The sequence below is a fragment of the Anabas testudineus genome, chromosome 1, assembly GCF_900324465.2.
Source record: "Anabas testudineus chromosome 1, fAnaTes1.2, whole genome shotgun sequence".
In the NCBI taxonomy this organism is placed as follows: Eukaryota; Metazoa; Chordata; class Actinopteri; order Anabantiformes; family Anabantidae; genus Anabas; species Anabas testudineus.
In genome coordinates, this window is record NC_046610.1 from 23,065,549 (window position 1) to 23,083,074 (window position 17,526).

The 17,526-nt window shown below is 41.6% G+C and overlaps 1 protein-coding gene across 1 annotated transcript; it reads right to left on the reverse strand.

Annotated features, from left to right (window-relative positions):
* Positions 1-460: 460 nt before the first annotated feature.
* Positions 461-15,353, reverse strand: LOC113161999 (N-alpha-acetyltransferase 15, NatA auxiliary subunit). The gene is made up of 20 exons (XM_026359924.1): positions 15,170-15,353; positions 10,778-10,862; positions 10,588-10,692; positions 9,669-9,826; positions 8,903-9,037; positions 7,524-7,677; positions 7,088-7,207; positions 6,864-6,959; positions 6,661-6,767; positions 6,394-6,466; positions 6,117-6,286; positions 5,875-6,027; positions 4,268-4,396; positions 3,951-4,164; positions 3,619-3,812; positions 3,423-3,531; positions 3,201-3,299; positions 2,895-3,038; positions 2,356-2,453; positions 461-2,039 (listed from the first exon to the last, which is right to left on the reverse strand). The coding sequence occupies exons 1-20, from the start codon at positions 15,221-15,223 to the stop codon at positions 1,842-1,844; spliced, it is 2,595 nt and encodes an 864-aa protein (XP_026215709.1). The 5' UTR covers positions 15,224-15,353; the 3' UTR covers positions 461-1,841.
* Between the last annotated feature and the right edge of the window lie 2,173 nt (positions 15,354-17,526).

Genomic DNA, 17,526 nt, shown 5'->3' on the forward strand with positions numbered 1-17,526 from the left:
AGCATACAAAAAGATAAACCAAATGATGCAATACAAATTATTTTGTAAAACTAAAAAAGTTATCACCGATTCAAATAAATATGACCTCAAAATTAAATGAATGCCAGGACTAGGCAGGGAAAAACCCTTTAACAATTACCTGATGTCCATTAAATAACATTTCTGATTTCAGAGAAGTGCTAAAGTGCACTGCGGAAGTTGCAGCTTCAAAATGGTTCTGACTTGTAAATAATAAAAATCTCAGAGATCTATTGGTCAAATAATCACAAACATGTGCTTAGGCTTTAAAATCGAACTTTGAGTTGGTTGTAAACACAGACATGTTTCATCTTGATGAACTGGATCAAGGAGCTCACCTGCAATGTTGATTCTAAACTGATCCATTATCAGCTCTCTCTGTGGCAACTGTTAGTCAATGGAGGTTAACAGCAGTTTAACATACAGATACTAAGAACTCAAATGTTTTTCTTTCGTTTAGTTTTAATACAAAAATCCAGAGATATCATACATCACCATCTCAGATTTGATCTTTCACATTAGAACCCAAATTAAGGGAAAGGGAAGGGAAGAAATGAGACTGGGGGGAAAAAAAACAAAAGAACAGAAGTAGTAAAATAAATTCCAGATGCTCATACGTTAACTCGCCTTGTAACATTTTCACTTCTATCACCTTGGGCAACAGGTTTTGACGCTGAACCCCGACCTTTAGTGGAGCTGTTTGCATTAGCAGGGAAGAGTCCTCTGAAGTGAGACATATGTGAGGCTCGCTTCCACATTGACTGATAGACATCCTGTTTACATGCAGATAAAACCATTTCTACCAGTGTCCACCACAGCAACAACACAAGTGACTGTCAGGAGGTCCAGTGGAACAACTTCAACCAGATGTAAAAACAATTATCAAGAACAGTTTCACTGATCAATAGTGGACAGGTAGGTGTCTATGATATTGCTTAAATCTACTCAACTCTCTCAGAACTATGTAAAAACGTTAAGTGTAGCAGTTTGTTTGAAATGGAGCACAACACACAACCGTTATAGTTTTTATTCTGTGCTACAAGGTGCTCCATAAGAAACAGATGCTTACAAGTTGAACCAGGAACAGTGAGGGAAGCACAGTCTGATAAACTGTTCACATGTGAGGCCACCGTCTCTGTGCTGTGGCCCCATGTAGCCATTGGGCCTCACACTCTCCGTTGCCACATGTCAGGTCCTCAGTAACTTTTCCCGCTCAGTTACCTGCAGATCTGTAAGAGATCAGATCCACTCGGCCCAGTTTCCCCGTGACAGATTTTCATTTAAATGAGCGTTTGTTTAAAAATAAGGGAAAACACAGTATGAGATAGGTGTGCCGGAGCAGCACCAAGTTTAACTCGAGTGGTTGCCGTCATCGTTATTCATCGTCTCTGAGGAAACCGTCAGTCCATATCCGTCCATCAGTTTCTCCCAACAAAAAATAACTCCTGTTTATATTCAGCATGGTGGTCAGCTCTATTAAAAAAGTAAAATGGCCATTCTGTTATCTTCCTCTCCCCCCCCTTTCCCACAAATAGGTTATACACACAGCTGCACACATGCACTCACAAACACACCCTCAAAGCGCGCACACGCACGCACACACGCACACTCACACACACACTCACACACCCAGTCCTGATATTCACCATGTGGGAGAGAGAGCCAAGCCAGGCCGCGTCAGACCTGATTAAGCTGAGCCAAAGAACAAAAACACCATTTTTCTCTTTCCCGTGTCTGGCTCTACAAAATGGTTGCGTGGCGTACCGCAAGGCTCTGTGCTCGGCCCAATTCCTTTTTCTCATATGCCGTGACTCTCACTGCGCTCACATCTCATTGGCTAGCTCCTCCGTTTCCGTAGAAATGTCTCCATTGGCGATCTTGGTGTTCTCCTCGTATCCAGGAGGCATGAAAGCTAATGTGTAGGGGTAAAGCTTGTGACATTCGGCACGGTACGACTCAGCACGCTCCTTGCAGTCGCCCAGGACACCACTTCGGAGACACTCGAGGACCTCTGTGCAGATCTGAAAAGACGGTGACAAAGGACAGATTTGAAAAAAGATAGTGCTTTTTATTTGGATTAAACATATTTACATTAAAGAAGCAGTTTGGCATTTAAGTTAATAAGCTGGTTCCTGCTTTGAGTTAGATCAGAAGATCTACGACATTCATCACTAAAGTAAATCTCACACAACTTTCTAGGAAGAAAGTCAACATTTTTGTGGGAGAAAAGAATAAACTCACAAAGAGATGGATATACTAAAAGCCAATTATCCCAGAGGGATCAATAAACTTTACTACCAAAAGACTGTCAAATCACCCATTTCCATGAAAACACACCTGTATGGTTCTATTGTTGAGTGACTCATCTAGAGCAGTCGCCAGCTCTGCTGCCTTTGCTTCCGTTGACGAGTCCAGATACGCCATCATTTTAGCAGCTGCAGGACAGACAGACAGAGAGTCTGAGGGAAAGCTTGTGTTTTGAGAAGGGTGAAATCACACATTTTCAAAATCTACAAGGGAGGAATAGGACTTGCTCTCCAAGGCATATTTAAACATGTGATGAACAAGAGTGGTGTGAAAATGCTGAGCCAACACTGCTTTGTTTGCAAATATAGGTCCTATGCTTTCCTTCACTAAAAGAAAAATACAGACTAGTTCCACTGTATGTAGTATCGAGAGTCAGGATGTACATACTAGTTGCCTGCTGGCTGTAGTGTTTCATGTGTGTGGTTAAGCTCCACTTTTTGCTCCAGATGAAAGTGATGAGCGCATTTGTAGCTGTTAATTCTGTGATGTTGGCTTGGTGCGTCTTTGCTCTCAGGAAGCATTAAAAGCTCCAGAATAAAGAATCAGAATGATGAACTGTGTGTGCCTACCGGCTAGTCTATGTGGTATTGAGTTGGAGTGCTTGGTGAGGTAGGCCTGGTTGAAGCTCTTTGCGTTGCTGTCTCCAAACAGCCGGGTGATCTCCTGCTTCAGGACCGTCCTGACGACCTCCGGCAGCTCCTTACTCTCCGAGACTGGAGGAATACATTAGAAATAGAGGGAGGGGCCGGGATGTAGAAAAGAACGAGTGTAAGGAGGAGGCACAAAGGAGAAATGAACGGCAACACTGAAGTTGATAGGTGGCAGGCAGTAAAACAGAGTGAGAGTGGTACGTAGTAAAACAGAAGCTGTCTTACCTCCTTTAAAGAAGCGTACCAGACACTGGTGTAACCATGGGTGTTCTGGGTCGATGGCCAAGGCTCTCTTCACGGACTGGAGCATTAACAAGTATTTTTCTGAAAAGAGAATACAGATTAGAAATGAGTTGAGGAGAAGTGAACGTTTAGGAAGAGATTATAAAATCAAAGTAAAAACAAAAGTCAGTGAAGTAACATGTATAAGAGTGAATGCCTAGCAACCTTTCCTGAAGTAGATCTCAAAGGCCAGCAGGTGTGTGTCTATTTTTTCTTTGACCAGGTGTTTGAGAGGCATCAGAAACTTGATGGCTTCTTCCAGTGGATTTTCAACCTATAAGCAGGAAGTGAGAAGAAATGGGAAAACTGTCAGTATCACCAGAACTACTCAGTTACTGTCACACTAGTTTGTCATGCTAACCTTAACCAGTTTGTCAGGAATGAGTTCCTCTTTGGGTCCTCCGATCTCCTCATCATCATCTTCCTTCTTCTTCTTCTGGTTCTTAAGCTGCTTCTCCTTCTCTGCGTTCTTTTTCTCCTCCTCCAGCTGGGCTTTCTTCTGCGCTCGCCGCTGCTTGTTCCTTAGTTTTTTCAGCTCTTTGTCCGAGAGGTTAGCTAAAGAGAGGCAACAAGAGTGGTCAATGTCTTATCAGTGACAAGAGCATTTTTAAATCCACAGAAAACTCAGTAATACAAATAGGACTCCACAAGTTTCACCCAGCACAGTCATGTCCCAACTCTCTGTCCTCTCACCAGTGTCAGCCTGCAGCTCCTTGCTGTCGTCAGTCAGAGGGTTGTCATGGAGACTCAGGTAGATCTGGATGGCGGTAACCGCAGCCTTATAATAGAAGGGATGCATGCGGAGAACGTCCTCCAGCTTCAGCAGGTCCACATAAGAGCGTAGTGTCATCTTCCTCATGCAGTATGTGTGGAAATCAAACTGGTCATCTGTGATCTCCACAAAATGCTGATGAGAGTAGGGAAAGAAAATTAAGGATTTAATAACAATAAGAACCTTATGAGGATCGTTAAGGTGTGTTATTCCAGCACAGCATGCAGGAAAAGCTCACCCTTTCGATCTCGTGGCACTTCTTGAGAGCCTCCCCAAACTTGTTCATGGCCTTGTAGGCAAGTGCACACTCTGTCTGAAACCACATACACTGCATTTCGTTCAGGTTCTCCACTGCTGACGCTCCCTCCTGAGAAAGCACAAGACACAGAGGCATGTATGAGCAAAGCAAAAGACCACATGACCTTCTTCCATTGACAGTTCTTAACCCAGTTTTAGTTGTTTCAGCAATCTCCTTAGATGCTTTCTTTGCTTCCGACATAGTTGTTTAAGAAATGAGAAGCTATTCACTGCATCAGTTAGGGTTAAATAACTAGTTGCCAGCTGAAATGTAATCATCCATGCAGTCACTATCCAATGGAAGGCTTTTGCTTTTAGTCGCTTAGTTAAATCCAGGTGGAGACTTTTTTTTTTGGATGGGCAGTGTATCAAGTAGTTATCAAACGTTATTGCCTAGCTATTATTCATGCAAGACTCATATAGGTTACATATAGTATACTGCTCATTTCATTAAAAGGCAGTTTTTGAATTACACTGACTATCACACTATTTCTACTTAGATTGATACATAAAACAGTTACAACAAAAAACATAGTTCTAGCTCAAGAGTAATTTGACAATATTACTGGTTTTTCCAATGTCTTGAGGCTTCGCAAGGAATATGAAGCTGGCTTACATTTAATTGATGTAGATCGCCATGGTAACCTATGCTAACCTGGCCTGATTTCACCTAAACTGTTTGAGGTCATCAGTCAATTTGAGGTCATCAGCTATTAAAATCTGTAATCTGAAACTTCCAAGAGACGTGGGATGTTTGTTACTCTGCAAATCTGCTTCTTAGGGATGGGATTTGGGGGATTTTAAACAACTATTTTATTGCTTTGTTGCCCACTTTTCTCACACATTTAGTGACAGGTAATGTGTGACAGTGTGTTGTAAACCAGTCAAGTCTTGTCTCGCTCCGGCCTCGGTCACAGACACACAGACAGAGGGGAGAGGATGCACACAAACACCATAACAGTATTTTCAGATCTGCTAATCTCACTCACAGCTCAATGGATCAAGCAAAGTCCCTTACACTGCTGCAATAAAATAATTTTTCACATTCTTACAGGCGCATGTACGCATGAAATGTTTTTAGTGTAGGCTTCAGATGTGTCTGCAGACATCTTTTTTTTTTTTTTTTTTAATTAATCTGCTAGCAGTGGTGTAGTGGCTAATGCCAATTAATTAAAAATGCAGACGAATTTGGCCGACCACGGGATGACAGCATCTCACAAATGGCACAGTTCACCAGATGAAATAACTACGTCATAAAGATTAGAGCTTTCTTTCAGTTGCAGAAAGCCTCTTTCATTCCCAACAGAAACACCCACACAGTGAACAGAAGAAACTGCTACCAACACCACTAACTCCTAAATATAATATGATACATAATGAATGGGTTGCTCCGTCATTGCAGAAGCACAAGCCATCTTGTATTTGTAATTCTGTGGTAATTATCTGTCAAAATTAAAGCCCCAGTTACTTACAGTTTTAGGATAGTGCTGTACAGTATACAGGGCCATGACAAATACAAGTTGATATTTCCAAACTAAGTTTTCTCACCCGTGTGAACTTGGAACACATTTCCTCTGCCTCTTTGACCATGCCAGCTTTCAGCATGTACTTGGCACACTTGGAGTTGATGAATCTGTCTGCAGTGTCCAGAGCCTGAGCCTCATCCATCCACTGAGCGGCCTCTCTGATGTTCCCAGCATGCTGGGGGAGGATAAAGGTCAATACAATATGCTCCTGACATACTGTATGTACAACAGCAAACACGTGTACAAATATGTCACGTATGGTACCTTGTAAATCTTGGCTTTGATAAGGAAGAGTTCGATTAGCGTAGGCGTGCTCTCAATGGCTGCGTTGATGTATTCTAGAGCCAGTGTCTGCTGGCCAATCATGTCGTAGTGCTGTGCCAGGAAGTATTGAACCCAGAGCAATGTGGTCGGAGGCTCCTCCTTGCCGTCGTCTGTGATAGTGCAAGCAGATACTGAGTTTCCAATGTTAGGGTCAAAAACAAAAGACTGCAACACTTAGAGCACACATTTAACGGTAAGAACGGTAAGTTCTCCTTACCATTCTGGCTGAACATTCGACAGCTTTTTAATGAAGTCTCATAGCTGACCACCAGCTCCTCTATTATTGCCACCTGCAAAGAGAAAGAAGTTCATGACCTCACTTCATTTGTAGGGTAATATTTCAGAAAGATTTTAATATAAACGGTATTAAACTAGTATTTGTGCCTCAATTCCTCTGGCGTGTTACACAAGGTTTAAAGTGAAGTGCTAAAAAAGACTGTCAGTCTGATCAGTCATTAGGCATCTTTAGCAGATGTGTCATCACCTTTTCTTTGTCGTTGTACAGGGATTTGAGTGTGGTGAAGACGGGTGGACAACCTTTACTGAAGTTCATCCTCAGATACCTGTCCAAACACTCTCTGAACTTCTCGCCTGCAAACAAACAAGTAATGAGAAACTTTAGTTCCACTTACACACAGTCAAATACAAAGTAATCACAGCAGAAAAGCTGTGTGTTATTGACCATACCAGAGAGGAAGCTGAGGGGAAGTCGACGAGGAACAAGTCCTTTGGGAAACTTCTCCCAGGCATCTTCATAGATCTTGTGCCTTTCCTCTACCGTGCCTGACAAACAAACAAGACACACACACTTAAATTCAGCAGTGCTGACAAGTGTAGCCTGAATAATTAAAGCAAATTTTGTAATGGTCAATGATGATGAAGCTGGTGCTTGAAGGAAAATTGTTTCATACTTGGTTTTAGTGCCTTCTCCAGGCCGTGGTAATAAGACCAGTTCTCTGGGTTCCTCTCCTGCAGGCGACAGTAAACTTCTGTTGCTTCTTCCAGACGCTCCAAGTTCAACAGCAGCTCTCCTACAGAAGCACCAGGAACAGCTTTAGTATCACACGTAGTACTCAAACATATAATGCAAATAAAACAAATCAAAACAAAAACAGAGAAACCTCCAAATGTTGCAGCAGCATAAAATAAAATTTAAACTGGAATCTTGCAAATACAGACATTAAACCTGAACTCTGCATAAACTGTTTTTTACTGGGTGTCTGAAAAGAAAAAGCTGCAGCATCCGCAATTTCAAACACCCCGGTCACACTGACTTTCCAATATAAAAACATGGCATTTAACAGGTTCCGCTTCAGCGTGACATTGAGAAGTGTAAAAGCAACCCACCTCGTGTCTCCTCCACTGCCAGCTTGTCACAGATCTGCTTCTCATAGTTGGAGAGATGCTCGAGGGCCTCCTTGTGCAGGCCTGCTTCCCTCAACACCTGGTTCTGGTACAGCAGCAGCTCGCTGTACTCGTAGTCCACTTTGTCCGGAGACGTCTGGACAGACCACACAAGCGAGGGAGCAGTGTTTGGTTATCTCTCACAGTTCTTCTCATGGCACTGTTATATTTTGACATAAACGTCATCTTTTCGTATCAGAGAGCATATCCAACTGCCTGTTTTAAATCCATTTACTACAAGTATTGAATGAAAAAACGTTAAGTTGGTTTTGAGGGTTTTTAGGTGTGTTAATAAAGCTAAATACAATAATTTACAAAACAACAACAACAACCAACTGTAAAACTAAAATAAAATGTAGGTTGGAATTGACAAATTTTTGGTTTCAGACCATATAACTTCAGGTGATGGTGTCTGTGGCCTAGAAAATAAAGGCAGAAACCCTAACAAATCTCAAGGTCATCATTCCATACAACTTGCTGATAGAAAGACACAGAGAAAGAGCACAGAAAGAAGCGCATGTTTGAAATGTGAAAAATGACTCTTGATTGGTAGATTATTTTCATACCCTACTCTTTCTTGGTTAATGTTTATCCTCAACTAAAATTAAAACTACAACTGAAACCAAAATATGAGAAACATTAACAGAAAAATTAATAAAAAATGAAAGTCAATTATACTCTGTATATACTCCATGTCTTAAAAGAGCTTGAGATACTGAATAAGTTGCAGGAATCTTAGAGTGGTACACAGCACAACACAACACAACATTTATGACCCCCCCCCTTGCTGCATGTTTAACCATGTGCTGCTGTAACCTGTCAGCTGTCAATTCAGAGTTGTGCTCTTATGAAACTGTTGTTTCTCTAGCAAGATCTACTCAGACTGCCACTGCCAGTTTTATGTAAAAGTGGCCATGGTAAACTGCCATTATATTAAAATCATGTCTCTCTTACAAGCAAGAACAACAGTGTGAAATTACTGCAACCACAGGTTTGACTTCTGCGTTTTTACTGTTCAGGAAACTCTGCATCATTTTTTTGTGTATGTATGCGTTTGCTTTGTCACGCCAGCTTGTTATATTACATATATGGCACAAAGACAGGAAGCAGACTGGTCTTATCGGGAGCAAACCAGAGCGAGGGAAAGCTCTATAAAAGCTATGACCAATGACCACAGAGCATACAGGCAACACCCTTTTAAGACTGTGCTGAGAAGACGACTGGCTACAATGCAGGTACCCTAACTTGTAACCACACCTTACCTATTCCACTGTGTGCAGGATGAAAGAGGCACCCTTCTATAAGTAAAATGCTGGTCTAACCTGTTGTGTTTTCCTAAACTCCTCAATGATCTTGGCAGCCATCTCGTAGTCTTCCAAGAGGTGATAGGCGATGGCGTAGCCGATCCAGGAAGCCCGCTGTGCTGGACGCAGCTGCAACAGCTGGTAACGTGTCTCCTGTAAAGAAAAAAAAAAAAAAAGAACTTATGTTTATTAAATAAGTGAAAATTAATTAGTAGTAAGTGAGGTGGTGGTGGTAGCACATGGTGGTGAAGAACAATTTAACTGATTCATGGTATCAATGCCAGAATGTTGCTCACTGGCAAAAAAAAAAACAACAAAAAACAACCCAAAACACTGATATGCTCCGACTCACTGCTTCTCTCTCTGCCTCTCTCGTCCATATTTTTAATCCTTTCAACTGCACTTTCATTTTCCCCATTTTCTACCTTTGACTAAATAAGCATCTAAATCCCAGCGTGTGTCCCAGGAGAGCTGCTCTACATTGTGGATACTGACAGAAACCTGGTACTCGCCTGCTGATCTACTCAGTCCTCTCCAAGTCAGTGCCACACTGTGTCCTGGATCAGGCTTAGTGACAGATGGAAGTGTGTATTCAGGAAAGTTCTTTTTCCACGCAAGTTAGTTCTGTGTCTTGTATTTTTAAGTTATATTTCTGATATCTGCACCTCACAAGTTTGCGCTGATCTTCGCATGGGTGAGCATGGCTGATAGTGGCTTTTTATTATAAGAAATCAAACATATATTTCAGAAACCACTGTTCCTGAGTTCTCCTGTCAGTCCTCACCCTGTAGCCCTCCAGGTCTCTCATCTGGATCTGAAGCAGGGAGAGATCTCTGAGGATCTGCAGGTTGTCCTTGTCCCACTTCAGAGCGTTGCGGTAACACTTGATGGCCTCATCGTACTTCTTATCTGAGCGCTGCAGTAGGCCGTATACATGCCAGCCTGGGATGCGAGGAAAGTTAAGGAACATGCACACACAGTTCCACCATACACTCAAATCAATGTTAGAAAGGTTTTAACAGAAGGGCGCAGTTTGTCCTCTGCACGGACAACTGATGTAACTCATTCACAACCTTCATATCACTTAATGATTTATTTTTTGCTAAGACCTGTACATAAAAATAATTAGCACTGCTGATCACAAACAATCATTTCCCTTATTTTAATTATTCCATTATTGCAATATCCCTACAGGCTCTGTGGTCTTACTGAATAGACAAATTTACTAAAACATTCCCTAAATCTCTGACTATGAACTAAAATGACATTATGTTGCTAAGCCTCTTTTAAACAAAGCACTTCGTATACAAGCATTAATCCTTTGAATATATTAATATAAACATAGAAAAATGAGTTGTGAAGTTAAATAGATATGCACATGTTGTCTGCTCAGAGATATGTTGACTTTAAGCGTGGCTTAGGCTGAAATAGCACTTAACTGCTGGAAAGGTGCACAGATTTCAGTCTGGAAGTCACACGGGGAGAGGGAGGGGCAGAAAGAGAACAGAGAGGATATGCTGACTGCGCTCCTGAGAGGCAAAGAGCCTCTACACAATGGCATCTCAAGGTCCTGTGGCATTACACACGTGCATGCGCACACACACACTTTCACATTCTGCAGAACTCACTATTGAAAATCCGAAGTGCCTTTTCTCCTTTATTAGTGCACAGCATTTTAGTGAAACAACCATGTGTAAGGATACAGACGTGGCTCTTGAGGTCATTGCGCAGGCCTCTTCTCACCAGGTCGTAGGCTTCCTCCTTCTTCCCCAGACAGTTCAGGGTCAAGCCCTTCATCGCCAGGGTCTCTGCACAGAAATGAGAAGACTGTGATGCTTCTTATTAAAAGTAACCTTTTTGTTTCATGCACGCTTTCATACTCGTGCTGCTTACCTCCATGCTCTGCAAACTTGGGGTTGGACAGGATTTGTTTGCAGAACTTGAGGCCATTTCTGTATTGTTTGTGTTCGTAGCAACGCTGTCAAAAGAACAGGAAATAACATTAGATTAAGAGAACAACATTAAGTCCACTACTCACTCCTAGCACAAAAATTACACTACCTTAAAGAAATTGCAAGCATTTTTCAAGTTATATTTAGGTATGCAGTTGCACAATCCACAGTACATCACCTCTCTTTTTAAGCAGATCACTGCCTACCAGGGGAGATGCTGTGTGTGTGCACACAGGAAAGCAAGAGTTAGAAAGAGGTAAGCTGGCAGATAGCATTTTGTTGTCCCACCACCGACGTCAAACAAGGAAGTTAACAACTTCATGTACAGGGTCGTTTATGAAATTACAAGTAATTGTCACAGTTGTTTTCCTTGGCTGACTCACTCTATGTAGCTCAATACACCAGTGATTTCTTTCTTATTCAGGGCATTTCAGTTTGTAGTGGCTAAGCCCATTACAACTATTTCTGGCATTCACAATAGGCTTGCTTTTCTCCTACTTTCTCTGATCTGCAGATTTTACTTTTTAAACAAGAGTCTTCAGAGGTAAAGCCAAGGCTAAAACTAAGAGTAAACTATGAATCTCACAGGTTCCACCTGGGTAAGAAGAAACGCCTGCTGGACACAGTACTTTCCCAGAGTTGGAATTGTGTTATCTGCAACAAAAGATGTTTTATATCGTTCAAGATGTCTAGATGTAAACACCAGTTCATAAATGCAGAAATTCTGAACTTTCGACTAACATTCGAACACACGTAAGACTGCACAACAGTACATTATGTAAACAGCTAATAGGAAGTCATTTTGACACGCATGAAAGAATGTACACACACACACACACACACACCATTATATACCCAAACCTAAAGCATGTGATTTACTCTCCACATGCAGAATCAAAACAAATTACTAGATCACAACTTATCAAAACCACTACCGTGATTAATTATATAAATCAAGATATTAACAACACCAGCATAAGATCTGAGCTTTGCACCGAGTCTTGAATACTAACTCCTTGTCGCACTACTAAAAAAAACAACACACTGGGTTCTTGCTATGCGCATATGCACGGAGGACACCAAGACTTGCCCACGTGCACCAGTGGATTGCAGAGTAAACTATTTTTATTGATTGGAAATCAAGTGAAACAAAGTTATGTAAGAAGGGTTAGTGAAGTGAAGTGAGTTTCACAATGTTTGGAGCTGAAGACATGTGGCTTCGCCTTCATTAACATTTAGAGAAATAACGCCAAGAATGCAGCAGCCCTGAACCCATACCGATCTGAAATGGGTATTAACATTCAGGACACCAAACACCAACACTGGTAATGTAAAAACTCAGTTACATAAGCTGTACTATAATCTAGGTCTTTCAAAACACTTTTAAAATTGTATCTGGTTAAAATAGAAAGAAGGCATCTATGGTAATAGCCTTCAGCCGAACAAGGGTCTTCATCATTATAACACACTCTACATTTAACAACATCTAACACAGACAATAAATAATGTCAAGTTTGCAACATCTACTGCAAATGACAGTTCAATAACTCATACATGCTTTATGAAACTATACAGATGCTAGTACACACAAATACTGTACTGCACATTTCATGTAAATTTAGCAACACCACCAGCTGTGCTTATCCAGCATATTCTCCACATCACCCAAAATAACTCAGCCCCCAGAGTTATAGAGACCAACTGTCAGAGTACTGTGGCTCTAAGCGGAGGTGCTAGCTGCGAGGAGCTGTCGGGGCAAATGTTAGATGCAGAGAAAACATTTCAAAGCCTGCTCTAAAACAGTGGTATTGGAATCACATCATGTTGGAAGAAACGAGGGGATGAGGAAGATTATTGGGGTTGCAAACTGAAAATGCTTAAATCAGAAAAAGACAACTCAAGATGGTGACAGCAGTTCTCACTCAGTACTCTGTTGAAAGCCTACTTTGTCACATGTGAAGGTAGCTAAATTAACTTTTACATTAAGTAAATGTACCAACTATGATAAAGCTTTTCAAGACTCTCAAGATGCATTATTTTCTTTGCACTATAAGAATATTTGCAATCACACTGTACAGCATCTACACACCAAACGTTGCCCATAACATACCTGGCAGTCCATAACTTTCAGTTCACTCTACTGAATCTGTTCTGAGTACTTAACAAGAAAACCTAAGGTGCTTCTTTTGTGTGAGCATTTTGCTACAGGTCTTAGTAAATTTAAAAACCTGGAAGTCCAGTTTTAAAAATCAGTCTAAAGATTATCACATGCCAAGACAACTCATACCTGATTGTACTCCTCTGAGTCACAATTCTACAGTTCAAAAAAAGTTACTGTGGATGAAATAATGATAAATATAGGTTTAGCTTTTGCTGATGCAATTCCAGGATCAAATTAGAAGTATGTTTGGACCTAAAGGGCTGCTCTACAAGTTCAAATCCAGCTGAAAATATTTCAAGTTAGCATCTCCCCTTTCCTTGAAAGACCAACTGGACTGCCATGCAGAAGTTGGAAAACTGCCAACTTCTAATAATGCATTTGAGCACCCGGTCTGGGAAAGCAAAAATAAATGTAAGGTGTGGTCTACTCCTGACTACGGCCTGGAAGAAAACAGTTCCAAGTCTCATATCACAACTTCAGTGCATAAAGTTTAATGGTAGTCATTGTATTCTAGTTTTTGGCACATGGAACAGTTGTTTCACCACTAAACTCTACTAAATATAACTATACAATATACTATATAATATAACTGACTAAATATCTACTACATCCTCCACAAATTCCCCAAAACCATTATGATGTATGGGAATAATCTGAAGCACTGGTAGCACAGCAAAAAATGTGTTATGGAGTATTTTAAGTATGTTGTAGGATGTAATTCTGTTAAATGAGCACAACTATCAAACACAAAACATGTTAACCTCAACTATTTGCTTGTCAAAGTATTTAACCTTGTTGTTGAATGTCTGCACTCTGGAATAATGTTACTAATTCATTGGTAAATTTAGCAACAATTGAAAAAAAAAATATATATATAATATATCAGCCCAACAAGTGTTTGATGAAAAGTAATACCCCCTCTGAGGGAGGCAGAAAACACAGGCTCAGGATCAGGTGAATGTTGGCCCTGCCAGAGGTGGAGTGACCGAGTGCCAGTCTTTTCCAATGTGCTTATAAACATCCCTGCCTTTCAAAACGATAATAAAAAAAAGTCACAGATGTTTAACAACACACACTACACACACACACACACACACACACACACACACACACGCTGAGAACCAGAAAATATGACAGAAGAAGAGGAACGCTTCACTACACTGAGTCCAGACTCTTCAGTTACATCCTGCTAAACAAAATCCTGAACTAGACTTGATCCACGCCGGTTTAAACATTTCTGCGTGTGCAGATATCCAACTGCGGGTCGACATAGAGATTCAAACATGGAAGAGAGGGATGGATGCTGATGGGTGGGTAGCTAGCTGCCAGCGCACAGCAGGCCTGAAGCAGCTAGCTAGCGTTACCGATTTGCTGGCACAGTCGCACCGGTCCTTACCCAAGTATCGTATAATCTTCACGCATGCACTACTATTTTTACCTATTCTTACTTAGACTGGTGATGTTAATGTGTGCAGGTCGAGGTTCCACATACACAAATGAAAACTGACAATCACCAAAAGTCCGCGAAACAAAGACATTTAACGTTAGTTGGCTAGTTAGCCGATTAGCTAATGTCAAATGCCCAGCAAGTGGGCTGAGCTCCGATAGCAGGTTAGCATGGCCCAGGTGTGGCACAAAATAAATGTACACTATATATCAGTAAAGACGAGGGTTTGTGTCAGCTAACACCAAAGCAAATGCAACAACATTTATAGGGACAGCTTAGCAATATTTACAAAAGCAACTCGAGATGCTAACTCGAACACATGACTGTTAACGCGAGTTAGCCATCATGGACCCTAGCGTTAGCGTTAAGTTATTGGTTGTGTTTGACAAGCGGGGAGGCCTGTCGCAACTAGCCAAAATGCGGCTCTTCACTCCAGCACCACTGCATTTTTCATCAGTGCCGTATTGTACTCTTCGTGAAAACGTCTACCAGAATCATAACAAAGTCAAGAACAACCATTTTGGTTTAACCGCACAGTGACAGCGCGCATCAGGGTCGGGCTGGCTAACCCATTCAATGATGCCATTTTGCTAACAATCTGAGGCTAATGCTAACAGCCGAGGAGCTCCACTGACACCCCGGGTGCCACCGATGGATCTTTAAACTCCTCGGTTGTCGGTATTCACGCCAGCTAACGCCACGCAGCTCTGTAACAACGAACTGACCAGGATCCTCTTGAAGAGGGCGTTTTCTTTCGGCGGTAAAGTCACTGTCGGCATCGTTGCGGTGGAGATCAGTTTCCCCCTCGACCTCAGCACATGTAGCTAAAGTTAGCCCGGGTAGTCCAGACGAGTAGAGTTGAGAGATGGCGCCGCTCCGTCCGCTCCAGCCGCTGCGCTCGATTGCTCCGTTTTCCCTCCTCTCACTTCCTCCTCATCCACGGGACGGAAGCTGCGACGCTGTTCAAAGTGGCGGCGGGCAGAAACTGAAAGGTTGTTAAAACAAGGTAAAGATGCAATCAGTGCAGGTTTGAGGACATAAAGAAGAAAGAAACTCTCTTCAGTAATCGAAAGAACTTCAGTTAGCCTACACTTCAATCACCTCCATACATACAGATATGGAAATGTAATATAAATATGGAAAATGTTCATTACAAAAGTTGAACCAGGCTGCTACACAGACCTCTACCTAGGCGTCTATCTACAGACTATAGTTAGGCTGTAGCAGATACAGATCACTGTGTCTTTGTAGTCATAGACTGCTGATAGTCTAAAGTCATTCTCTTATGGTACTTTCTAACTAGGTCCCAACACAGATTCTCAATTGGACTGAGATCTGGACTCTGTGACAGCCACTAAAGTACCATGATTTTGGTGTCCTTCAAACATTTTGTTCTGACTTGGATGTATGTTTTGGGTCATTGTCTTTTTTTATATCGTCCTTAAAAATGGCTACATAATCTTTCTTCTTGATCTCATACATCTGAGCAAAGTTCACTATACAGCCCCACAGCATAATGCTCCCACCACTACATTTAACCGTAGGAATGGTTGAAGGCCTTCACCAAAAAAGCAGCATCCATGTGCCCAAGCAGCAACAGACCAACAGGGTTTTATTTTTTTATCGATTCGAGAATAACTGATTGATTAATTGACACTTTTTTGACATTTACATGTTGTAAGATTGTATCTAAGGTTAGATGTCATCTTTCTATTTGTGAATTAGCTATAGAAGTATAATTACCATGTGGTACCACGTGGTAGTGTGGATCTTTACACTACATCATTTCATATTCACTGATTTGTCTTTAACAGTGTTTCATGTCCCTGAGTGTATAAATTGTCATCTCCACTGTCTCCTTTTATTTTAGGTTTTGTTTTACCCTATTCACCCGTGACAAATACAAATATGTAGATTTCTTTTATGATGTCATGTTAGTTTTTATTATACAACACTTTCTCATGCAGTGATTTTATTATGACTGCATGATTCCCGAACATTAATCAATAAATCACAATTAATCCGATGGAAATGCAAAGCGACTGCAGGCTGCTGTTTAACAGCACATTAGGAAAATGTAGTTTCAGCCAGCGGCCACTAGAGAGCGCCGTATCGACAGAGAAAGAGGTGAAACCAAACCAAACCTCCAGTTTGTCATCATGAAGCAAAACAAGCACAGGGATGGAGCTGTGAAGCAGAGTGGAGTAGTTCACAAAGCGTGTGTGTGTGTGAGTGAGTGTGTGTGTGTGTGAGTGTGTGTGCATAATGTCAACACGCTGTACATGAGCACGTCGCCTTAAACAAGCTGGGGCTGCATACAGGGCGCTACTTTCCATTTATATAACTCAATGAAACAGAAAGATAAAGTCATCCAAAGGTAATTAGCAATCTGTGTGTGTGTGTGAGTGTGAGTGAAAGAGAGCGGGAGATAGAGAGAGAGAGATTTTCCTGGTGTTTTGTTCATGATTTGAGACAGCTTAGGCCTTGCTCTGCTGTTATCTGGTGGCCTCCTACTCCTCCACTACCACAATGGCTCCTGCTACCACATTCATCAACTTGACACCACACACACACACACACACACACACTTCTCTGCCTCACTCCACACTATCCCCATCCCCTGTTTTCTCTCTTCCCCCCCTCCATATGTCTTTCCACTCCACGTTTCTCCAGCTACATTTCTTCACCTTATTACTCTCCTAGGGAGAGGCAGAGTGAATGATTCTTCTTCTCATCTCCCACTCTTTGTGACACATCATTTGTCGTTCTGATTAGAGCCCGTAACAGTGCCTCCGGAGTGTGTGCAAGGCTGATGGTGTGTGTCTGTAAGCGTTTGGCTACAGGAGGAAAACGGATGTCATTAACTTGGCTGAGCACTGAGGAGCGAGAAAGACAGTTGTGTGTGTGTGTGTGTGTCTGTTCACGACGCAATCACTCTTGTGCAATAATTAAATTAGTAGAAAAAGCTGCAAAAATCTCTCATCAGTGTCACTTTTATACTGCAAATATTACATTTCACTATTTAACTAGCTGCACCAGGAGTGGCAGTAGTGGTGAAACAGCTCCAGATAGATTGGAAAAA